Source organism: Biomphalaria glabrata, chromosome 5, assembly GCF_947242115.1.
Source record: "Biomphalaria glabrata chromosome 5, xgBioGlab47.1, whole genome shotgun sequence".
Taxonomy (NCBI): domain Eukaryota; kingdom Metazoa; phylum Mollusca; class Gastropoda; family Planorbidae; genus Biomphalaria; species Biomphalaria glabrata.
Genome location: NC_074715.1, coordinates 27,324,083 through 27,351,032, shown reverse-complemented (window position 1 = coordinate 27,351,032; position 26,950 = coordinate 27,324,083). Strand labels below are relative to the sequence as shown.

General features: G+C 36.2%; 3 protein-coding genes across 3 annotated transcripts in view; 2 read left to right on the top strand and 1 right to left on the bottom strand.

Moving 5' to 3' along the window:
• The window catches only part of LOC106075885 (carboxylesterase 4A-like), an 83,861-nt gene that overhangs the window by 33,959 nt on the left and 22,952 nt on the right, over nt 1–26,950 (bottom strand). Inside the window, exon 2 of the mRNA XM_056029951.1 lies at nt 8,107–8,411. Within this exon, the coding sequence (XP_055885926.1) occupies nt 8,107–8,325 (219 nt within the window). The 5' untranslated portion in view covers nt 8,326–8,411. The remainder of the gene's footprint in view (nt 1–8,106; nt 8,412–26,950) is intronic.
• On the top strand, nt 24,082–24,903 carry LOC129926314 (protein artichoke-like). Its single transcript, XM_056029630.1, has one exon. It carries the CDS (start codon nt 24,082–24,084, stop codon nt 24,901–24,903), a length of 822 nt encoding a protein of 273 aa, XP_055885605.1.
• On the top strand, nt 24,922–26,694 carry LOC129926313 (protein artichoke-like). The gene has a single exon (XM_056029629.1). The coding sequence runs from the start codon at nt 24,922–24,924 to the stop codon at nt 26,692–26,694; it is 1,773 nt and encodes a 590-aa protein (XP_055885604.1).

Sequence of the window (26,950 nt, the reverse complement as noted above, 5' to 3'; positions counted from 1 at the left end):
AAATGGCGGGTTTCACACAAATTACGTTGGGAACCAAGATTTGTGTTTGTTTATTTGTTTCTCTTGCTCCTTGAGCATGGAATGGGTTGCTTGAGTCAGCCCCCCCCCCAAAAAAAAACAAAAAAACTTAACAGAGTTTACGTCTGTAATAAGCATGCCCAACTAGGTGAGCACATGGTCCATCAGGGCTACTTATGAGTAGGTTCATCGTATTTCCATGACAGCCATTCACCCGCAGCAGTAAATCTTTTTTAATACACATAGAAAGTCTATGAAGTAATAATTTTCTTTTTTTTTTTAATGAACCTCTGTAATAACGATAAGATAATCTGTTCCCAAGCATAAGATTTCTTTTTTTTTTAATAAATAAAAATAATACCACCTTATAGCAACTAAATATAGCGTAAAATATTCCACGACGAAAAGGTCACCCCCACCCCTTTTACGATTACGCCCCTGTTTCGCTCCTTCCTAGGAGCTGCCTTGTTACAAGCTACTTCTCTGCCATGATAATCCTCAGCAATTCCAACAAACAGGAGGCGCGGCGCCTTAATGGTCAAGTGGCTAGAATCCCTTTGAGGACTGAGATTTTTAATTTCGGTATCTTTAGGACGCCTGTGAGTCCACTCAGCTCTAATGGTTACCTGACGTTAGTTGGGGAAAAGTAAAGGCGGTTGGTCGTTGTGCTGGCCACATGACACCCTCATTAACCGTGGGCCACAGAAACAGATGACCTATACATCATCTGCCCTATAGATCGCAAGGTCTGAGAGGGGAACTTATCCCCTACAAACAAGTCAAGGTTAATTTTAGTGACTGAAACTATATTCTATTTCACAGAGCAACAAACTACAAGCTTGTATGACTCGAAGAACGAAACAGTACAAAGCATGGGCGTAGCCAGGATTTTTTATCGGGGAGGGTTTTGGGGGGGGGATTCCCCCCTGACCCCCCCCCCGCGGAAAAAAATTATATATATATATATATATATATATATATATATATATATATGTGTGTGTGTGTGTGTGTGTGTGTGTGTGTGTGTACATAATTAATCTTTATTACATTCTGACCCTTTCGGAAGACGTTTATTGTTTATTGTAGACTCCCCGCCCTTGCTAGCAAGGGGTCTGGGGGAGTTCGCAGCGCTCCCCCAGCGCGGGGCGAAGCCCCGCCGCCGAGCACTATTTCTGGTATTGAAAGTCAACAAAATATTCTGAGGTATCTACAGTGCATTATCTTGCTATTAAAAAGTTTATTTCAAAAACCTAATGTGCTATTCTTACTGACTTAGACTCTCTCGCGCCGTTCGGCGCATTTTCCGGCAAGCTGTTTCCGCAACTCTTATTTTACGTAATTCATTTTGTGTGAGAACATGTCCCGCAAAACCTCATGCGACGCTCTGTCACAACCTTACTAAGGATTCGACTCACAGTTCGGCATATTATTTCTTTGATTTAGACCCGATCTCTATGACTGACTCCTAAAATCTGTCTTAGTCATCTTTGTTGAGACACATTTAATGATTTTTAATTTCGGCAGAAGACTATTCATACTTTATTAATGGAGCCCAAGCCACTTGTAGAAATGTGTAACCTTTCTTGACTACGCTCTTGGAATTACATGCCTGTATTTCGCTTTAGATTTTATATCGAAAAGGAAAGTTTTTTCGTCAAATCATCTGTTGAGGGGTTTTAAACTAAGAAATCTCTGGAGTTTTTTTGTTTTGTTTTTAATTCAAAACCCCATTTAGCTACGATCATAGAATTTGCTGACTGTAGTTTGCTTTAAAATAATATTGAAGGGAGAGGTTTACAACTATAAACGCTCTGTAGGTGAATTTTAAACTCAAAACCATCTGGAGGGGTTTTAAACTTTAAAGAAAAAGCCATCTGGAGGAAGGGGATTTAAACTCAAAACCCCTTTGGCTACGCTCATAGATTTTATAGTGTGTAATTTGCTTTTTTTTTTATATTGAAGAGGTACTTTTTAGCTTCAAACCCCAACTGGAGGGGAGGGGGGGGGGGTTAAACTCAAAACCCCTTTGGCTACACTCATAGAATTTTGAATGTGTAATTTGCTTTTTTTATATTGAAGATGGGGTTTATCGTAAATTTTGGAGGGGGTTTTAAAATTAAAATCTTTTCAACTGTGGTGTTGGAATTTGGGGATTGTTGTTTGCATTTTTTTTTGTTTTGTTTTATAGAAGAGGGGGATTTAACTGCAAAAACCTCTGGTAGGGGGTTTAAAATTCAAAACCCCCTATAGAGGGTTTTAAACTCAAAGCCCCCTGGTAGAGGGATTTGTATCTCAAAACCCCCTGATAGGTGTTTTTTAAATCTCAAAACCCCCTGATAGGGGGATTTAAACTCAAAACCCCCTGGTAGAGGGTTTTTAACTCAAAACTGCCTCGGCTGTGCTGTGGTAAGTGATGATTTAGTATTAAAATCTCACCTAAAATAAACAAAATGAAAGCAAAAATCAGTCACTTAATTCCGTTCCCCCCCCCCCTGCGGGGGGGGGGATTTCATTTCGGGGGGGGGGGTTTGAACCCTAAGAACCCCCCCTGGCTACGCCCATGGTACAAAGTAATGTGGACAATCACATCCAATATCTGATTCAAATAGTCACTGGTGCAATCTGATCTGTTCATAGAAAAGTACCAACATCAGGACAATACAACTGTTATTGAAGATCTAGTAACGCTAAGAAAACAAACATTAAAAAAAAAAAGGCAATTTATGAGAAGATTAAGTAGATGAATGATGGGAGAAAATGTGATACAAATTATGAAACGAATTCTGCAAGTTCAACAAAAACGTCTCGTGGGCTTATTTTAGCCGCTGTATTAATGCATTGATCTGTAGTTGCAAGTACATAGAGAGCCAAACAATGAAGTGCCTTGTCAGCGATGCTTTTCAGTGTGGCGATTGACTGGCTAATGTACAGAACACTAAACGTAGGCCTGGAGGAACGTAGAGAAATTTTGATCCGTCTAGACACACAGACAATAGAGGTGATTGAGTAGACTTACACACACAGACACACAGACACAAAACAGCTGCTGTGTTTCATTACAACTTTCATTATTTGATCTCACTCGATAGATGATTTCCAAAGAGAAATGTTCGAGCTCCATCGAAACATAACGAGAAGGATTTCACGGATTTGTCCAACTGAGAAGTTGACATTGACATAGCTGCTCTTCTATTTACCTCAGAACTTAGAACGAGATCATTGGATTTTTTAAAAACTAAACGTGACTATTTGAAATTAAAAAAAAAAAATATTGGTTGAATATTTGATAGTGATGTACAAGAGTTCAAATACAAGACCAGACAAATCTCGAATTTAAAACAATTTGAGCCGGGGACTTTTTTTTCCCAAGCGTTTGCTTCACAAAATTGAGAGCTCATGTTACAAGCAAAACAAAAAATTGATCAACCTTAGATTTTTTTTTTAACAAACTAACATACTAAAGATTAACATACAAACATTAAGACAAAGAAAAAAACAACTAAAACTATTATTAACTGTGTACTTAAAGGGTTGAAAAGATATAAAGTTGATTAGTTTGACCCAGTCACAAAAATTGTTGAGTTAGCAGAAAAACAAAGGAAGATTGAAGTCCAAACAGTTTGAGTTTCTCTGTATAGACTTGACAGTCCCACCTGTTGCTAGACAAATATTGCCAAAGACAAAGAAGAGAAACCGATCCAAACATTTGATACCGTTACGCGGGCCAAATATCCATTGCCGATTTTTATTCAGAAGAGGTCCTGGGCAGGTCATTTGTGGAGGTCCTGGGCAGGTCATTTGTGGAGGTCCCTATCCTCTTCAAGTTTCAGTAGAACTTAATATTATATTATTATTAGTACTAATAAATCTAATAGAATACTTTAATATTTAAATATTCCCCACCCCCTTTATTTTCTTATAATCTATTCACATATTTTGCAAACTTTATTTTTGAGAGCGAGGGCGACTGAAAAGGTCTTGCACTGTGGTAAATACTTACCTTTAATATCTACAGGATACAGCTGATCTTTCGTCGTTTCAAATTTTATAAGGCAATTATTAACATCTGTGCAGCTATCTGTGTTCCTAAAATGGAATTTGTCTGTCTGAGTGTTTCTATGGTGACGGTGAGAAGAGGTTAGCGATTGGCTGGTGGCAGTGGGAATGATGCAAGAGAAGCGGCGCTGTCGTCAAGTGAACAAACGTGTTTTTGTAGAGTTAGATTTTGGTCAAAATGCCATTTTAGCGGCCTCCGAAAGAGAAATAGCGCTATTAGTTTTGTCTGTCCGTCCGTGCGTCTCTCAGGTTTATATCTCATAAACTAGAAAAGATATTGAATATCCGATACCATGATATTTTAGATCTTTCAAAGTTCTGAAGCAATGGCTACTTTTGTCTTTTCTGAATGCGAAAAAAATAATTTTTTAAATGAACTATTCAAGCAGTTTTATTTTTCATAAAATACATTTTTACAACTATTTACTATTACTAGTAAAAAACAACAACACAGCAGACTATGACCTACAGGAGGAAACTGTTTAGCATAATTTCACACATTTATGCAATCGGCTTTAGATTTTTTTTTCAAAAAATGTTTTTAAAAATTTTATTTTACTAAATTAAATACATTCTGTCATACCAGCTACTAATATTTTAACAAAATGTTTACTTTTATTTTTAAAGAGAAAAAATCCATTTAGTAGCCTATGCATATAAGTCGAAACAAGCAACAATTGATAAGTAGTGGTTCATAGTATGCACGTGAAGTGTAAGCTGCAATAGAGTCAATAGAACTCTAAATAGAACTCAAAACCCTTTGCAAAATAATAAACTAGATAATCCATCGATAACATCAGTGAGGCCAGGCTCACGTTGAACTAAATCTTCATGACTATCAGTTCATTGAATACATATGAATGTTAACAATGTAATAATAATAGCATTAATAAATCTCCGTATCCTGTAGCATAAGTCGTTAGTCGAACTAACAATACAACAGTATCGGCAACACATTCGTCACGAGCACGTCTCTTCTTTTAGTATCGACGGAGGTTTGAAGTTGGTGAGAGTTTGTAGTTTAGAGTTTCTGATAGTCTTTCTGAAAATATTGAAACCTGCCTTTTTACCTGCCTGAGCGGACCACTTCGGGGGCCGATTTTGAGTTTGTGTTTCCACACAAACTGTCTTTGCAACCTTGTATATTATTGCTGAAGTCTACTACATTTATTTCATTTCAAGTTACACTCGTCTATATTGTAATAAAAGTTCTATTTAGTTTTGTTTACAAATAACTTATTCATATTTCAATTTTTCCAAGATTTAATACGCCTACAGTGGTTTAGTTGTCTACCAGCAGTTTGGTGCTACAAGTCAACGACTGTCCACAACACCATTTGACTTTTACTTCTATGTCAGAAATTTGTGGCACTCATTTGATATACGATGGAAACAATTTCATTAGATAGGCACTAGGCCTATTTTTTTAGATAGGTTTATATTTCATTCTTTGTAATATTTTCACGGCCTCTGTATTAGAATATTATGTCATTCTTTATCTCAAACAGAATAGATCCGGGCTGCCCATTATATGATGACAATGGTGGACTCTGTGACTGCTGTCTCAATGGAAGCAACATTCGGACTGATAACAAAGCTCGAAAGAAAGACATGCCGTCAAATCGCCAACAACAAAGATTATTTAAAGAACTAGTAATGGGAACTCTATCAGAGAAGTCTAAACTTAATTGACTTATTTGTAATCGGGTTGTCATTAGACTCTGACAAATCAGTTTCAATTATAGATTTACACCATAAGCAATATGAACACCATAGGCTTATACAGAAACTAGTTTCTATTGTGTGTGGGTTTGATTGTGTGAGTACAAAGGTTGAATACTATACAAACTAATATAGATTTACTAAGTGATTAGCTTATATATACTGACTTTACAAATATTTCAGAGTATTAGTGAGCCACACAATTTGTTATTCGTTTTGAAGTTATAAAAAACAACAACTAATTAACTCTCACACCATTAAATAACTAACACATGAATATCGTCTATATCTTTCCTAGATATTGTGAAGGCGTGGTACGCTCTTGCCCTGGCTAAATACCGTTGATACAGTACTGCGCAGACAGGCGAGACAACTCCAGTGTCCACTTAAAGGTCTGACTGTGAGGATTATCTGGCTTAGCTTCGAACACGAAAACGCTCTACCCTGCCCTTTTTGCTCAGAATGACAAGCAAATGTTATAGGAGTGTCTCTATGTAGATCCCATTAGACTGCTGCAGTCATGACGGCTGACTTAGACTGAACACGAAATCATGGCAGCAGTCAAAAGAAAGGGGCATTGACAAATATTGTAGATCGATAGGGGAGCCACTGCCAACCAAATCGTCTGAGGCCAAAGCAGATATCTGTTATGTCGGTCAGTTTACCATTTGAAGGTAGGGAAGAACTCTTCAGTTAGCAGTTTTATCTTTCAGCTCTATTACTCAGCATTGGTATCTAATCTATAAGTCATCTTTAAATATATCTGAGAAAAACACTGATTTAAATAGAAGGATTGTATTTAATTCAATTTGACAAAAAAATAATGGAGCCTACATCTTAAATAAATTAATTAATTAATGTTTGGTGTTAAATTAATTCTTAACTGCAACCCTTTAATCCTACGTAACACTATGCGACTATGGGAGGCTTATACATGTAAAGACAGACATAACGTTTGCGTATACTTTTATTTGGGGGGGGGGGGGTGAACACGAATATAAAAAAAATAAAACAATAAATAAACTAAATGTATATCTATTTATGTTTTAAAACTCTGAATTGTACAGATCCTTCATACTCTGATTTATTTTGTTAAATGTAGTAAAAACTCGTTTTATGCAAATTCATAATTAAACGTTTTAAATCTGCAGCAACTCTGAATGAGACTAGAGCTGTATGGCAAACTAATACATGTTACATAGACTGCAAGCACCATGAAGGTGGCAAGCAGGTACTTGCCGAACTGAGCTCCACTCAGGATCAACTCCAAAAGCCAGCATGAGTTGGCACACGAGAGGCCCACCTGATGGGCAAAGATCAAATAATGTGCATGGCTTAAAGGACTCCCAGCAATGAAGAACTCGATGGCAATGTTCCCCTGTAGACAAGGTCATTGTTTTCCTAGTTCCAGCTTTTGCTCTCAAATCACGTGACACATCGAGACATTCCTCACACAAGAACACAACGTTCTAGTCCTGACTCCATATTTCCTGTGACTAGAGCGACATGCCAACGATGTGTACACCTTGTGAAATAGAACTTTTAGACTTGGTCTGTATGTACACCTTGTGAAATAGAACTTTTGGACTCGGTCTGTATGTACACCTTGTGAAATAGAACTTTTGGACTTGGTCTGTATGTACACCTTGTGAAATAGAACTTTTGGACTTGGTCTGTATGTACACCTTGTGAAATAGAACTTTTGGACTTGGTCTGTATGTACACCTTGTGAAATAGAACTTTTGGACTTGGTCTGTATGTACACCTTGTGAAATAGAACTTTTGGCCTTGGTCTGTATGTACACCTTGTGAAATAGAACTTTTGGACTCGGTCTGTATGTACACCTTGTGAAATAGAACTTTTGGACTTGGTCTGTATGTACACCTTGTGAAATAAAACTTCTAGACTTGGTCTGTATGTAATCCTTGTGAAATAGAACTTTTGGACTCGGTCTGTATGTACACCTTGTGAAATAGAACTTTTGGACTTGGTCTGTATGTACACCTTGTGAAATAGAACTTTTGGCCTTGGTCTGTATGTACACCTTGTGTAATAGAACTTTTGGACTCGGTCTGTATGTACACCTTGTGTAATAGAACTTTTGGACTCGGTCTGTATGTACACCTTGTGTAATAGAACTTTTGGACTCGGTCTGTATGTACAACTTGAATGTCCACTTCTTCAGCTAATTTCCTATACCCGTTATAGTTGTAACATTCTTCTTTGCCTTAGATTGACTACACTAATTAGGATTCCTTCTTCTGCCCAAAACCAATACTTTAATGGTTACCAATCAAATGAAGACTTACCTCAAATCTCAAATTTTCCACTGGAGGCTTGGCGTACGGAACACCAAGGTATTTCTCTACTTTCTGTCTCCCTTTGATCACATCCACAAAACCACGCACTGTACCGTAGCTGGTCTGGCGGTCAACGAATCTCCTGCCTTCCACTGAAGTAGTTCTTGTCCACACAGTCAGCTGACAGAAGACGACCAAAACTAGCCTGGTACTCCTGGATATTTCCATTGGTAAGTAGTTTGGGGGAACACAGATTCACACCACTAAATCCAATTTAATGTATGGTCCAAAGTTATAATGTCTGTACGCGAACGCTAGAAAGAAAGAACACAGGTATTATAGCATACAAATGCAGAAAATAATAAACATTCTTTTTTTTAAGGCCATTTTAATACTAGAACAGTGTAGCCTTAAAAAACAAGTTATTACTTTGTTTTAGGGGAAGGGGAGAATTAATAATATACAACATAAAAACAAATATGAAAACATATTTTTATTCCAGAATTGTACAAATTGAATATTTTTTAAAAGCTTCTACATCTATGGGATAAGTCCAAATGATAAATATAATTAAAAGCTTCTACTTCTATGGGATACGTCCAAATGATAAATATAATTAAAAGCTTCTACTTCTATGGGATACGTCCAAATGATAAATATAATTTAAAGCTTCTACATCTATGGGATAGGTCCAAATGATAAATATAATTAAAAGCTTCTACATCTATAGGATAAGTCCAAATGATAAATATAATTTAAAGCTTCTACATCTATGGGATAAGTCCAAATGATAAATATAATTAAAAGCTTCTACATCTATGGGATAAGTCCAAATGATAAATATAATTAGAACATCAGCTGTGAACTTTGTACGTTAAAGCAGAGAAGTGTCTGATTGTAAAATTAAATATATCTATATATAGAAAGAGAGAGACAGAGAGAGAGAGAGACAGAGAGAGAGAAAGAAGAGAGAGAGACAGAGAGAGAGACAGAGAAGAGAGAGACAGAGAGAGAGAAGAGAGAGACAGAGAGAGAGAGAGAAGAGAGAGACATAGAGAGAGAGAAGAGAGAGACAGAGAGAGAGAGAAGAGAGAGACAGAGAGAGAGAGAGAAGAGAGAGAGAGAGAGAATCTGTCAGGGAGATTGAGATGAAAACAAAATAACTATTTAAATGTGAAATGTCTTGAAGTTTCTTGACATGGAAACACAATTGGACTGTTTTGTCAAGTCTTGGGTTTAATATCAAGGATTATGTTTTCCGTTGCAAGGTCACTGTTCTTATAGTTCAGTCTTTACTTCTAAATTATAATTCTGTAGCTCATAGTGTCAGAAGAGAGAACCACTTAAACAACACTAAGCTGCATGTCTCGCACACATTTAAGCCAATCTTTAAGCTCAGAGTTTACATGAAGTTTGTTTTTGCCGTTGGGTTGTGAAATGTAAATGTTCTCTTGCATTGGGATTAGACTGTCAAACTAAGATTTGTGCAGAAGAAATATTTTCAATTTAATTACAAAGTAACTTAAAGACAAATGTAGAATTTCTTTTTTTTTTTTTTATGTTAACAATACAACTCCAAACATTATCATTCAGTTAATTTTTTTTACAAAGCTTATAATATTAATTAATAATAATGATAATTTAGTTTATAAAGCGCCGTTAACAAACAAAATATAAGCTCAAGGCGCTGAACATTGTAGTTCGATTTTGGCTTTCCCCGGCAGCCGATGGAGTGTGCGCAAGAGAGTAGTATCTTCTATCAACTCACTCTGTTTGTCTTCTGGTACATAGTTTGTACAAGTTATTTCTTCGACACCCAATCTTGGAACAAACTGAAAATTTGCACCTAACAACAAAAGAATCAATAAAAAAAATTAACCAATAGTTAATTATTTTATTGGTATCGAAATTGTACTTGACTGATGTGCTTGTATAAGTTGAATTAGCCCCCTTTATGCTTTATAAGTTTGAAGCTAACAAACAGATAACTATAAAATGTTTGGGTTGCTGGCACTACGATTAGGGTGTTGGCTTGAGAAGGGTTGAGGAGGCTCGAGCCCCTGAATTCGAATTCAGATCTTTCAACTTTTTTTTATAAATGCGTTTAAAAAGCGATTAGGTTAACATTAACACAGATACTCTTTTCTTTCCCCCCCCCCCTTTTTTTTTTCCAGCTGGTCCAGACCATTGGAAGTATATTGAGAAAGGTAAATGCTTGAAATAGCGCTAAACAAAATCAATTGGTCAAATATTTCTCATCACACAGATTCATTATTGTTAGTCAAATTTAATTGCTTGACTCATCCAAAATAATTAATACAACTACACTCAATAGAAGGTTTTTTTTTATTTCAAAGCTGTTTTTTTTTTTAAATATTTTCTTGTTAGTTCTGGAGTGTCGCTAAATTTAGGCATTTGACTAAAGGTGTTACTTAAAGGTCAACATTTTCTTCTTCGCATCTGTACTGGTTTCTTTATTTCTTAAGTTGACGGGTCCCAAACACTGCGCGCACAAGGTAATATTGGTCTAACCAAAGTGAAATAAAATAACTTATTTCATCAATTTAAAGGTGCTATGAAACTTTTCATTTTCTATAACACCTAGGTATTTTAGTTTTTAGTCTGTGTAACGAGTGAGAATTAGAATAATAGATGTTAGGAAAAGGTTTTACTTGTAACTGCCATTGTGTCAGTCTTTCTGAAAACATTCTTTTCTACATTGTAATGTGAAACATAATTTGAAAAATAAAATGATACGTAAGTTGGTAAGTTTTTATTTCTTACGCGAGTATTTCAATTGGGAATTATGATTTTTTTTAAAGATACTCTTCTGACAATTAGACTTCATCCTCTAGACCTCATGATCCACTCAAAAACTTCAGAAGCCACTCAGAAAAGAGTACTCACGCACTAAAGATTCAAAATGTCAAAATCTTGTGGCGCTCAGAACACACGTGACTATGCCGAGGTCAGCCGCAGGCACCCCTGGGCAGTTCTGAAGTTTCCCATGCCAAAAGTGTTGTAGAAGAAATTCTATATGGGTGGGGGGTAGGGGTAAATGAGGGGGACACACTTAGCCATTGTACCGTATTCGTTTGTTTGTTACAAGTAACATCTTTGACCTTTCCAGAGTCTCGTCATGTTTGTACGGAATGTCTCCAACTGAGATTACCATCAGTAAGTACAACATACAATCTCAAACTGTTGCCCCTTATTCACGTCTTGGCTTGCACTTTATTAATCGTTGGCATTTACAATGAATCATGGGATTGTGAGGCATTTCCTACACATCACCTGACTATGTTTAACTAGGCGTTGGTATACATACAAGCCACAAACTGTAATTGGGAAAAAAAAATCTAGATAACAATACCAAGCCATAATAAGACCAGCAGCAATGTATGCCTTGTGAGACCTGGACACTGACAACCAAAAATCTACTAAATACTTGGGAACGAAAAATTCTTTGGAAAATCTATAGTGCTACACAGGATGAAACAAGGTGGAGGACACGCACTAACCATGAGTTATATTAATTGTATGAAGACCCACCAATAGTGAACGAAATAAAAAAAAAAAAAAGATCAAACTACGTTTGCCAGGTCACCTTGAAAGAATGTCAGAGAACAGAGGAGCGAAAATTGTATACAGGCAAAAATCAAAAGGCAGGCGACCCAAAGGCAGACCCCGAATGCGAAGGATTGATGATGTGGCGCAGATCTGCAACAGCGTGGGGTTAGGGCATGGAGACGAAAGGCCCAAGAGAGATCTGAATGGAAGGATGTGTTGAAGCAGGTCAGAGCTCTTCATGGGCTGTAGCGCCACTGGGATGGATGGATGGATAATAAGTTGCAAACTTTCTTTAGATGCTTTTAATCCAAAAGCCTGGACTCTGTATTCTCTATAACCTCATTGCCAGTCGAACCAAACCAGCTGTTGGAAAGAAGGTTATTATAGTTTCAAAGACACCGCTCCCATAACATTGTACAGGATGATGTAGCAATAAGAGTGACCTTCGACTGATATTAACGAAAGTGTACTAAGTAATTAGGGTGATGTAATAAGGATTGCGCAAATCAGTTCAAAACATGACAACTGAAAAAGTTTGGGTGTTGAATGGAAGAGTTCAACTTCAGATAGGTTGTTTCTTATAAGTATGTACAGAGATCTAAAGACAATGTGGCTATACTAATAGACCTTAGAAGTACTATGTACAGACACCTAAAGACAATGTGGCTATACTAATAGACCTTAGAAGTACTATGTACAGACACCTAAAGACAATGTGGCTATACTAATAGACCTTAGAAGTACTATGTACAGACACCTAAAGACAATGTGTTTATACTAATAGACCTTAGAAGTACTATGTACAGACACCTAAAGACAATGTGGTTATACTAATAGACCTTAGAAGTACTATGTACAGAGACAAAGTGGTTATACTAATAGACCTTAGAAGTACTATGTACAAAGACAATGTGGTTATACTAATAGACCTTAGAAGTACTATGTACAGAGACAAAGTGGTTATACTAATAGACCTTAGAAGTACTATGTACAAAGACAATGTGGTTATACTAATAGACCTTAGAAGTACTATGTACAGAGACATAAAGACAATGTGGCTATACTAATAGACCTTAGAAGTACTATGTATAAAGACTAAGTGGTTATACTAATAGACCTTAGAAGTACTATGTACAAAGACAATGTGGTTATACTAATAGACCTTAGAAGTACTATGTACAGACACCTAAAGACAAAGTGGTTATTATAACAGACCTTAGTAGTACCAGGTGTGCACTGGTCAATCACAATGAATGTTAACAATGTTAGAACGAGATACACAAAAGATTTTATAAAACGTTAATGATACAACATGCATACAAACTACACACACACTGTGTGTGTTTGTGTGTCTGTGTGTGTGAACATAAAAAAACACTTCAATAGAAACCATTGATATCTTAAACTTTGCGGGTGTATTTTTGTTCAATGGCCAATTAAATATGTGAGACTTAGCTAATGAGCAACATAGTAGACGCTACATTTCAAAAGAATGTTACAACTTCAATCTGGACTAACATTCATGCCACTGAGACAATCATTGATAACTTTTGAACAACTTAAAAGTAAAATGTTCAGTTATCTACAAGAACAAGCGAGAGCTAAGCTGGCTGATAGATAGAGAGCAGACAGACATAAAGAGAGAGAAAGAGAGATAGAGAGAATTCCTTTGAATTTTCTTGATAATTTCCCGATAGGAAGTTCTAATTTATGAAAAGTCATGACTTTCAGTTTGAGTAGAAATAAAAGAAATAAAAAGAACTAGGAAGAAAATCTAGGTTTTAAACCCAGACGTTGATTAAAACAACTTCAAACGGATTGATCTTGAAAATTGATTGCTAAAATCTCTTTGACTTGCAAATTTCAGATGGATCTAAATACAGGACAGTGATGAGACTGATATCTTTGAAATAACAGTCAAGTCTAAAATAGTACTTCACTTTCTTCCCAATCAATATCTTGCTCTTACTGTCAGTGTCACACATGTACACAAATAAACACACACACCTATATATATATATATATATATATATATATATATACAGACAGAGAGAGGAACATATATATAAACACTTACACTTATATATATATATATATATATATATATATATATATATATATATATATATATATATATATATATATATATATATATATATAGGCAGAGAGAGAGGGGCGGGGAGAGGGATAATTAGGGAGCTAGTGAGAGAGAGAAACATATACATAAACACTTACAATGCATCTAAATAGATATACATTATACACATACATTCATATTTGTAGATATACAGACATATATACATAAAGTCATATAGACAAATACATCTACATAGATATACAGACATATACATAAAGTCATATAGACAAATACATCTACATAGATATACAGACACATCCACAGTTAGACTTACTCGTCCAATACAAGTATTCAAACTCCTAGTGGATGACTGCCTGGCCATATTGTGCGCGCGCTGGACTGTCATTAGGTGGTCTCAAAGGCACCGGGTTTGAACCCTAACCACTGCCTTCCCCCGTCGTTCTGCGGTCATTACTTTCAAACAATACTAAAACTGTATCCAGCATTGATACTAAAACTGTATCCAGCATTGATACTAAAACTGTATACAACTTTGATACTAAAACTGTATCCAACATTGATACTAAAACTGAATCCAGCATTGATACTAAAACTGTATCCAACATTGATACTAAAACTGAATCCAGCATTGATACTAAAACTGTATCCAACATTGCTACTAAAACTGAATCCAGCATTGATACTAAAACTGTATCCAACATTGCTACTAAAACTGAATCCAGCATTGATACTAAAACTGTATCCAGCATTGCTACTAAAAATGTATCAAACATTGGTACTTAAACTGTATCCGATATAGGTACTTAAACTGTATCAAACATTGAACTTCCACTAATACTGAATAAAAAGTTTAGGTTTTCATTGGTAGAGACAAATTTATGAATTGCCAACTGTTGGTGTATCCAGTTACTGACAAGGGACGTTATTGGTAAGTATTGGGAAGTATTGGTAAGTATTGGGAAGTATTGGTAAGTATTTGGATTAACCATAAAATAATTTGTCTGGACTTTCCCAGTAGTTTGTAGCACAAAGCATTTTTTTAGAAAATTAATTACTTAATAAGTTTGCAACAGTGACTTGACTTATTTGAGTTTTTCTATTTGTTTATTTATTCTCCCAATAAATGTATTTTTAATTCCATGCCTTCCATTAGATCGCCACCACATTTCTTCATATTTTGTCTTTCTTACAGAATTGTATTGCCTAAAAACGTAAAAAAGACACTTAAGGTTACTAAGACAGTTTGTGTGGAAACACAAGCTCAAAATCGGCCCCCGAAGTGTTCCACTTAGAGTCCTAACCAGGATTCGAACATGGGTCTTCCGGTTCCAAGTGCTTTACACCTCAGCCACAGCATCTCCATATATTCATTTAGCGTACACTTATATTTTTTAAAATAATAATTATTAACTAGAATTCGTATGATTTTACACGTTCAATCTTAAAAATACTAGAATGATCAGGATTAGTAGGCCTTTTGGTACCGGGTAATGGTATAGATCTACTATAGCAGACTATGCTGTTTCGTATCCGATTCACTTCTTAATTAGATACTACTGTTTACATAGTAAATAAATCTGCACCCCTAAGCTGTCAGAAGATAAGCTATTGCCTTAATAATTAAAATTTTGTTAAAATTATTAATACATCTATAATATATATATTTATATATTTTATAAATATATCTAGATCTGGACTATTTAGACTGTCAAGTATATAATGGCGATATGTCAAAACTGCGCGCTATAAAAGTAGTTCGTTATTTTTGAAACTTATAACTATAACGAAGTTTGTCATTAAAAAGTGGTGTATTTTTTTTGGGGGGAAAATATCATGATGTCCGATTTTCATTTTTTCTTCTGGTTTCTGAGATCTAAACGTGACGGACGGACGGACGGACAGACAAACCATACAAAACTATGCGTCTTTTCCCTTTCGGGGGCCGCTAAGAATCAAAGTGTAAACGAAGAGGAGATTACTCTGTACTGTGAGGAATCTTTAGCCTGAAAATGGCCAATGGTGCTTCGAACAAGAGGAAATATCTTCAATGCAACATTTCATGCCCTAGCAAACGTGTAACAGAACCCCCCCAAAAAAAAGGTTGTGTAGTGTTAATAAGAAGACATTCAAAAGAACAAGCGTTAAACAAAATATCAAGGCATCTCAATAGACTGCAACAATTTCTTGATATATTGCCTCCACACCCGCCCAACTCTATGGGTACCTGACTTTAGTTGGGGAAAGTAAAGACGGTTGGTCGTTAACCTTTTTCCAATGAAACATAATCTGCCCTATAGATTGCAAGGTCTGAAAGGGGAACTTTACTTACATCTCAATATAAAGCAACAATAATGTTTCAATATAAAGCAACAATAATGTTTCAATATGAAGCAACAATAATGTTTCAATGTATTGCAACAATGTCATTTCACTAATGTTATAACATTGACATCGCAGTGTATTACAAGTATATCTCAATGTACTGCAAAGACCGCATTAATTGTATCCAATTGTATTACAACAATATAATTGCAATTAATAACACTTACAACATGTACTTTTGTGCAAGACAATGAACACATGAGGCTCCTTCCAATCAAGAAAATTACTTTATAATGTTTCGGACTTGCATTAAAACACTCTGATGTGTTTGGTAGATAAAGGATGTGAAGTCTATGACTTAAAGTAAGTAGCCTTCTATGTTTCAGACTTGGTAGACATCTCTTTGAAAATATAATTTAAGATCCAAGTGCAGCTCAAGTTTCAACTTTGAACTCACACATCAACGTAACATACCCAGACACGCACACGCACGTAATCAACAAAACAATTATGACTAATTGATTTCATTAAAGCAAAAGCAGACCTTGGAAATATGAAAACTAAATGAAAATTGACAACCAGTTTGGAGAGGAATTCGAAAACAAAGTTACAGAATGAACACCTCATATCAAAACACACAGTTCACAGACCAACTCATTCACACACTTAAAATCATTTTTATTTCGCTTTGTTTCACTTTGTAAATTTGTTTTTATTTTGCAGACTAATTGCAATCTCTAAAATAATTCAAATGTTTTAAATTACTATTATCAATCATGAGCTAATGGCTCTAGTGCCGCTCTAGGCACTATGATTGAGATTTGTTCAATGGAAATGAATTCATTTAGGATACCTTAACAGAGTTCTGTAAGCAATTAACTAATGAATTGTCACAGTCCAGCAACTGGCAACGAGAATTCCTTCTTATACATCGACAGTTCATCTCATTTTATCTTTAGGCTTCTACTGGCTTCTAGCTTGAAAAACGAAACTCATTATGATTCTATTAAAAGTCTGAACAAGGGAATGTTTAGACATTGTACGAGATAAAGTATCTATTTCTATATAAGGCTTTGGGTTCGAGTCCATAGCTTAAGGATCAGTTCAGTACGTGACTACGCAATGACATATTTTGCCCACACAGAAGGAGACAAATCAGTAATTCGACGTAGGTCTATTTAAATTCTCTTGTCTGCTCTTGTCTTCAGTACGAGATTTCCTTGATCTTTATAGCGCTTCCAGTGGAGCTCTCTGATACGCCGTCTTTCTTTAATAACCGTTTTTGTCACGCAAACATCCTTCGTACTGGAGTAATTGTCCAACCGAGCACAGCTGTCTAACGTTAAGTAGTGACTCTCAACACCACAACCGCATCCAATCGTTTGTAAGGGAGTCTCGCCAGCGTATGCTCATTATGGAGGGCAGGCAGCCATGACTGAAGCTTTCGAGGAGTCTACTATGCCTGCTAGAGATACAGCCATGACTGAAGCTTTCGACGAGTCTACTATGCCAGCTAGAGATACAGCAGCCATGTCTGAGAGCCCCCCCCCCCCAAAAAAAAAGTGTTGTAAGAGCCTCTGCTTTATAGACAATGTGTTTCATTGGCAGGCGGAGAGACCAATAGTCGCCATAGTCGCGTGGAAGAAAACTAAAACGTTGGCCTGAGCCAGACTGTGGTCAATAGTATTGATTAAGTTTAGTGATGCGTCTTTGGATATTGTGCTGACCAGCTACGCAAGGTGATCTAATGGGGGGGGGGATTCAAAATAAAAGTATTACAATCGTAAATAGCTTATACAATGAATGGTCACCATTAATAATACGAAGAAAAATACGGTCACGTGATATCCATGTTTAATTCAAATTAGGTCGTTAGTAGTATAGAACAGCGAGGGAAGCATGCGACTCATGAGTGTTTGTTTACGATTGGTGAATGAGGTCCATTAAAGAAGTATGAGCAAATTTTAATTTGGACAACGACCGAATGTATTTTTAATCAGTTTGATTTTTTAGTTGGTAACTGGTCTAAGAAATGTCAGTATTTTAATTTGGACAACGACCGAATGTATTTTTAATCAGTTTGATTTTTTAGTTGGTAACTGGTCTAAGAAATGTCAGTATTTTAATTTGGACAACGACCGAATGCATTTTTAATCAGTTTGATTTTTTAGTTGGTAACTGGTCTAAGAAATGTCAGTATTTTAATTTGGACAACGACCGAATGTATTTTTAATCAGTTTGATTTTTTAGTTGGTAACTGGTCTAAGAAATGTCAGTATTTTAATTTGGACAACGACCGAATGTATTTTTAATCAGTTTGATTTTTTAGTTGGTAACTGGTCTAAGAAATGTCAGTATTTTAATTTGGACAACGACCGAATGCATTTTTAATCAGTTTGATTTTTTAGTTGGTAACTGGTCTAAGAAATGTCAGTATTTTAATTTGGACAACGACCGAATGTATTTTTAATCAGTTTGATTTTTTAGTTGGTAACTGGTCTAAGAAATGTCAGTATTTTAATTTGGACAACGACCGAATGTATTTTTAATCAGTTTGATTTTTTAGTTGGTAACTGGTCTAAGAAATGTCAGTATTTTAATTTGGACAACGACCGAATGTATTTTTAATCAGTTTGATTTTTTAGTTGGTAACTGGTCTAAGAAATGTCAGTATTTTAATTTGGACAACGACCGAATGTATTTTTAATCAGTTTGATTTTTTAGTTGGTAACTGGTCTAAGAAATGTCAGTATTTTAATTTGGACAACGACCGAATGTATTTTTAATCAGTTTGATTTTTTAGTTGGTAACTGGTCTAAGAAATGTCAGTATTTTAATTTGGACAACGACCGAATGTATTTTTAATCAGTTTGATTTTTTAGTTGGTAACTGGTCTAAGAAATGTCAGTATTTTAATTTGGACAACGACCGAATGTATTTTTAATCAGTTTGATTTTTTAGTTGGTAACTGGTCTAAGAAATGTCAGTATTTTAATTTGGACAACGACCGAATGCATTTTTAATCAGTTTGATTTTTTAGTTGGTAACTGGTCTAAGAAATGTCAGTATTTTAATTTGGACAACGACCGAATGTATTTTTAATCAGTTTGATTTTTTAGTTGGTAACTGGTCTAAGAAATGTCAGTATTTTAATTTGGACAACGACCGAATGTATTTTTAATCAGTTTGATTTTTTAGTTGGTAACTGGTCTAAGAAATGTCAGTATTTTAATTTGGACAACGACCGAATGTATTTTTAATCAGTTTGATTTTTTAGTTGGTAACTGGTCTAAGAAATGTCAGTATTTTAATTTGGACAACGACCGAATGTATTTTTAATCAGTTTGATTTTTTAGTTGGTAACTGGTCTAAGAAATGTCAGTATTTTAATTTGGACAACGACCGAATGTATTTTTAATCAGTTTGATTTTTTAGTTGGTAACTGGTCTAAGAAATGTCAGTATTTTAATTTGGACAACGACCGAATGTATTTTTAATCAGTTTGATTTTTTAGTTGGTAACTGGTCTAAGAAATGTCAGTATTTTAATTTGGACAACGACCGAATGTATTTTTAATCAGTTTGATTTTTTAGTTGGTAACTGGTCTAAGAAATGTCAGTATTTTAATTTGGACAACGACCGAATGTATTTTTAATCAGTTTGATTTTTTAGTTGGTAACTGGTCTAAGAAATGTCAGTATTTTAATTTGGACAACGACCGAATGTATTTTTAATCAGTTTGATTTTTTAGTTGGTAACTGGTCTAAGAAATGTCAGTATTTTAATTTGGACAACGACCGAATGTATTTTTAATCAGTTTGATTTTTTAGTTGGTAACTGGTCTAAGAAATGTCAGTAATCTATTCTTTAACAAAATAAGAGCACAATGAAGGTACAAAAAAATTGGCGAAAAATCTGTAAGAAGAAATGATGTAGTTATAAAAAGTGTGTGTGTGTATCTAAGCAAAAAGCACGAGGTTAGAGAGTACTTGACTGTTGAATGTAGTTTTAAATAAATAGATGTGTCAGATGATAATTTTAGCTTGAGCCGTCAACACATAAAATTAGTCAGGCTACTTATCGATAAAAGCGTCCCCATCATGCCTTTGATATCCTGTCATTGTTTGGAGGCTATCATCCAGCACATGTACGTCTGCAAGCCAAGTCAGACCTGCTGAGTTCTTATTATCCTGCTAGTTGGCGTGCCATACTGTATCATTACCAACCGATTTATCTCCAAGCACGTTAAGCACATACCCGGGGCATTACATGCAAAGGGGCACGGAGAAGGCATCACATTATGACAAATACTTCAAACTTTATTTTCTAATTCTTAAGACGTACTGTATTTTTTTTTAAACTTTGAATGTCGCACGGCTTTGTTAAGTTATGATGTTATATTATAAGATTGTGCTATAGGGTGAGCTTATATGGTTAGGTTACAGTAGAATTTCTCAGACTCAGCGGTCACGCCCCAGTTAGCGGGGCGCTGTGTTATAAAAAGTGGGTGTGTGAAGGTGTTCTATTCATTTTTCTATATAGTATTTTTATTGTAGTTATAAATACACACTTTATAATTATTCAAGTAAATAACTTGTTACCAATATCGAAACAATAAAAAAAAAATCTTAAACGTACGTCGTTTCATCTTGCAGAGTGTCCACCTTGGCTCGGAAGAAACATCTGTAACAAGAAAGACTTGAAACTTTTATTTGGAGAAATTATTTCGGTCCGTCTTAACAAACGCGATTCTGATCGACTTTCTCACGACTATTGCACAGCGTTAGGTTGACGATTTTAATGAGACAAAAAATATGTCAGCTAAAAGACGTCTTAGTTAATAGCAGGATGATCTTATGTACAATTGCATATGTAGAATTGCCAAATTAGTGATTCGTAAATTCGTCATCGTTGATTGTAAGTATTTCTTCATCAAAGTAAGCTTGGAAAAACTTACTTTGCATGTAGCCTCACTTACCACAATAGTAAAAGAAATATGCGAATCAAGATGGCAATATTCAAGGACTGACATATTAAAAAAAATAAAACTCTAAAGCTTAATAGATTCTTTTTTTGGAAGTTCGGAGACTTCTGGAGAAACGGCGACAATTACCCGAATCCCCCAGACAAAATTCGTTTTTGTCTCTGTCGCTGTGAGAACCATCGAGAATGATTTACATCTGAGGATTCAATAAAGGCGACTCTAATTCATATTTATCATAACGTGATCTTATGGGGTTATTATTTCATGAACTATACGGTCCAAACAAGATATTTTCATTAGTAGCTTTTTCTTATGTGATGATAAAGAATCTACATCTTTTTTTCGCTTAATGTCATTTTTGTCGCCTAGTCACAGACAAACTTCAAGTCCCCTCCAAGCAAGTGATGTGTGGCCTAGTCACAGTCAAACTTCAAGTTCCCTCCAAGCAAGTGATGTGTCGCCTAGTCACAGACAAACTTCAAGTCCCCTCCAAGCAAGTCATGTGTCGCCAAGTCACAGACAAACTTCAAGTCCCCTCCAAGCAAGTGATGTGTCGCCTAGTCACAGACAAACTTCAAATCCCCTCCAAGCAAGTGATGTGTCGCCTAGTCACAGACAAACTTCAAGTCCCCTCCAAGCAAGTGATGTGTCGCCTAGTCACAGACAAACTTCAAGTCCCCTCCAAGCAAGTGATGTGTCGCCTAGTCACAGACAAACTTCAAGTCCCCTCCAAGCAAGTGATGTGTGGCCTAGTCACAGACAAACTTCAAGTCCCCTCCAAGCAAGTGATGTGTCGCCTAGTCACAGACAAACTTCAAGTCCCCTCCAAGCAAGTGATGTGTCGCCTAGTCACAGACAAACTTCAAGTCCCCTCCAAGCAAGTGATGTGTCGCCTAGTCACAGACAAACTTCAAATCCCCTCCAAGCAAGTGATGTGTCGCCTAGTCACAGACAAACTTCAAGTCCCCTCCAAGCAAGTGATGTGTCGCCTAGTCACAGACAAACTTCAAGTCCCCTCCAAGCAAGTGATGTGTCGCCTAGTCACAGACAAACTTCAAGTCCCCTCCAAGCAAGTGATGTGTCGCCTAGTCACAGACAAACTTCAAGTCCCCTCCAAGCAAGTGATGTGTCGCCTAGTCACAGACAAACTTCAAGTCCCCTCCAAGCAAGTGATGTGTCGCCTAGTCACAGACAAACTTCAAGTCCCCTCCAAGCAAGTGATGTGTGGCTGGGAGGCTAAAACCGCTTGGTTACTAAAGAGATAGGATCATTACTAATTAGTAATTAAAGAAACACCATTATAAACTTAGATACCCCTCCCCCACTGATCCACTAAAGAGATTAGATCATTACTAATTAGTAATTAAAGAAACACCATTATAAACTTAGATACCCCTCCCCCACTGGTCCACTAAAAAGATTGGATCATTACTAATTAGTTATTTAAAAAAACATCATTATAAACTTAGATACCCCTCCCCCACTGTTCCACTAAAGAGATTAGATCATTATTAATTAATAATTAAGAAAAACACCATTCAAAACGTGTCCTTAACCAGTGCATTGAACAATGAAGTAACATCATGTAAAGCTTCAAAACAAAAGTGCAAAAGAGATTTAAACACATCTGGTAGAATTTGATTCAAGCTGGTCTACAGCTTACATTTGATTCCAGCTGGTCTACAGCTTACATTTGATTCCAGCTGGTCTACAGCTTACATTTGATTCCAGCTGGTCTACAGTTTACATTTGATTCCTGCTGGTCTACAGTTTACATTTGATTCCAGCTGGTCTACAGCTTACATTTGATTCCAGCTGGTCTACAGTTTACATTTGATTCCAGCTGGTCTACAGTTTACATTTGATTCCAGCTGGTCTACAGTTTACATTTGATTCCAGCTGGTCTACAGTTTACATTTGATTCCAGCTGGTCTACAGCTTACATTTGATTCCAGCTGGTCTACAGCTTACATTTGATTCCATTTAAGAAAGAATATAGGACATAACAAATGACCAAAAAAAATGAGTTTGTTTTTATTTACGTAATTACAGTGGTTTTACTGAGAAAGTTTATCCTCAGTTTGATGCCCCCCACAACTTGATGCCCCGTGCGACCCGCACCACATTGCTAGCTACGCCACTGAGGGGAACTGCACTACAAACCTGGACAGAAAGATGTGACGTGATACAAACACCATTGCCATAATAGCCACTATACAAAGAAACGACAAAACAAATAGCACAGCCAAAAGATATCCGTCTATTGCCTTATAGAATTATATGATCCTGCCTATTTCAAAGGCAAGATTATAGCTCTATAGATATATTTGTGTATATCTAGCGTTTGAACCCCCTCGAAGACGTCTGTAGTTAATCGTTATAAAGCCGACATCATTCTCATATTACGGGGGTTGAACGGTGAACCAAACCGCTGTTAACCAAGCAAGGGCTGCTACTCTGACTGTATCGTCTGACACAATTACCTTTTTGATACCCAGCTATTTCGCATGGTGTGGTGATGTCAAGTAATTATCTTGCCTAAGTCGAAATCCTATGTCGTAATGATGAGTTCCATCCTAACCACAGCTTTCACATTAGCAATTAAACGCCTTAAAGAATCGAACAGCTCAAGAGACGTAAACAGAACACGTCGTTAGAGCAGAATGAACTACTCATGTTAGAGCAGAATGAACTACTCATGTTAGAGCAGAATGAACTACTCATGTTAGAACAGAATGAACTACTCGTGTTAGAGCAGAATGAACTACTCATGTTAGAGCAGAATGAACTACTCATGTTAGAACAGAATGAACTACTCGTGTTAGAGCAGAATGAACTACTCGTGTTAGAGCAGAATGAACTACTCATGTTAGAGCAGAATGAACTACTCGTGTTAGAGCAGAATGAACTACTCGTGTTAGAGCAGAATGAACTACTCATGTTAGAACAGATTGAACTACTCATGTAAGAGCAGAATGAACTACTCGTGTTAGAGCAGAATGAACTACTCATGTTAGAGCAGAATGAACTACTCATGTTAGAGCAGAATGAACTACTCATGTTAGAACAGAATGAACTACTCGTGTTAGAGCAGAATGAACTACTCATGTTAGAGCAGAATGAACTACTCGTGTTAGAGCAGAATAAACTACTCATGTTAGAGCAGAATGAACTATTCGTGTTAGAGCAGAATGAACTACTCATGTTAGAGCAGAATGAACTACTCATGTTAGAACAGAATGAACTACTCATGTTAGAACAGAATGAACTACTCATGTTAGAGCAGAATGAACTACTCATGTTAGAGCAGAATGAACTACTCATGTTAGAACAGAATGAACTACTCGTGTTAGAGCAGAATGAACTACTCGTGTTAGAGCAGAATGAACTACTCATGTTAGAGCAGAATGAACTACTCGTGTTAGAGCAGAATGAACTACTCGTGTTAGAGCAGAATGAACTACTCATGTTAGAACAGATTGAACTACTCATGTTAGAGCAGAATGAACTACTCATGTTAGAACAGAATGAACTACTCGTGTTAGAACAGAATGAACTACTCGTGTTAGAGCAGAATGAACTACTCATGTTAGAGCAGAATGAACTACTCATGTTAGAGCAGAATGAACTACTCATGTTAGAACAGATTGAACTACTCGTGTTAGAGCAGAATGAACTACTCATGTTAGAGCAGAATGAAGTACTCGTGTTAGAGCAGAATGAACTACTCATGTTAGAGCATAATGAACTACTCATGTTAGAGCAGAATGAACTAATCGTGTTAGAGCAGAATAAACTACTCATGTTAGAGCAGAATGAGCTACTCATGTAAGAGCAGAATGAACTACTCATGTTAGAGCAGAATGAACTACTCATGTTAGAGCAGAATGAACTACTCATGTTAGAACAGAATGAACTACTCATGTTAGAACAGAATGAACTACTCGTGTTAGAACAGAATGAACTACTCGTGTTAGAGCAGAATGAACTACTCATGTTAGAACAGAATGAACTACTCGTGTTAGAGCAGATTGAACTACTCATGTTAGAGCAGAATGAACTACTCATGTTAGAACAGAATGAACTACTCGTGTTAGAGCAGAATGAACTACTCGTGTTAGAGCAGAATGAACTACTCGTGTTAGAGCAGAATGAACTACTCATGTTAGAGCAGAATGAACTACTCATGTTAGAACAGAATGAACTACTCGTGTTAGAGCAGATTGAACTACTCATGTTAGAGCAGAATGAACTACTCGTGTTAGAGCAGAATGAACTACTCATGTTAGAGCAGAATGAACTACTCATGTTAGAGCAGAATGAACTACTCGTGTTAGAGCAGAATGAACTACTCATGTTAGAGCAGAATGAGCTACTCATGTTAGAACAGAATGAACTACTCGTGTTAGAACAGAATGAACTACTCATGTTAGAGCAGAATGAGCTACTCATGTTAGAACAGAATGAACTACTCGTGTTAGAACAGAATGAACTACTCGTGTTAGAGCAGAATGAACTACTCATGTTAGAGCAGAATGAACTACTCATGCTAGAGCAGAATAAACTACTCGTGTTAGAGCAGAATGCACTACTCATGTTAGAGCAGAATGAACTACTCATGTTAGAGCAGAATGAACTACTCATGTTAGAACAGAATGAACTACTCGTGTTAGAGCAGAATGCACTACTCATGTTAGAGCAGATTGAACTACTCATGTTAGAGCAGAATGAACTACTCATGTTAGAGCAGAATGAACTACTCATGTTAGAGCAGAATGAACTACTCGTGTTAGAACAGATTGAACTACTCATGTTAGAGCAGAATGAACTACTCATGTTAGAGCAGAATGAACTACTCATGTTAGAACAGAATGAACTACTCATGTTAGAGCAGAATGAACTACTCATGTTAGAACAGAATGAACTACTCATGTTAGAGCAGAATGAACTACTCATGTTAGAGCAGAATGAACTACTCGTGTTAGAGCAGAATGAACTACTCATGTTAGAGCAGAATGAACTACTCATGTTAGAACAGAATGAACTACTCATGTTAGAGCAGAATGAACTACTCATGTTAGAACAGAATGAACTACTCATGTTAGAACAGAATGAACTACTCATGTTAGAACAGAATGAACTACTCGTGTTAGAGCAGAATGAACTACTCGTGTTAGAGCAGAATGAACTACTCATGTTAGAACAGAATGAACTACTCATGTTAGAACAGAATGAACTACTCATGTTAGAACAGAATGAACTACTCGTGTTAGAGCAGAATGAACTACTCGTGTTAGAGCAGAATGAACTACTCGTGTTAGAACAGAATGAACTACTCATGTTAGAGCAGAATGAACTACTCGTGTTAGAGCAGAATGAACTACTCATGTTAGAGCAGAATGAACTACTCATGTTAGAGCAGAATGAACTACTCATGTTAGAGCAGAATGAACTACTCATGTTAGAGCAGAATGAACTACTCATGTTAGAGCAGAATGAACTACTCATGTTAGAACAGATTGAACTACTCATGTTAGAGCAGAATGAACTACTCATGTTAGAGCAGAATGAACTACTCGTGTTAGAGCAGAATGAGCTACTCATGTTCAGCGCCATGGAGTAAAACAAATTGTTCAAGAACAATGTTTCACTGTAAGAAAAATGTAGAATCGTGTATGTCAATGACAAGTAACCTACTTAAGTAATTGAATCTTGTATGTCAATGACAAGTAACCTACTTAAATAATTGAATCGTGTATGTCAATGACAAGTAACCTACTTAAAAAATTGAATCGTGTATGTCAATGACAAGTAACCTACTTAAAAAATTGAATCGTGTATGTCAATGACAAGTAACCTACTTAAATAATTGAACCATG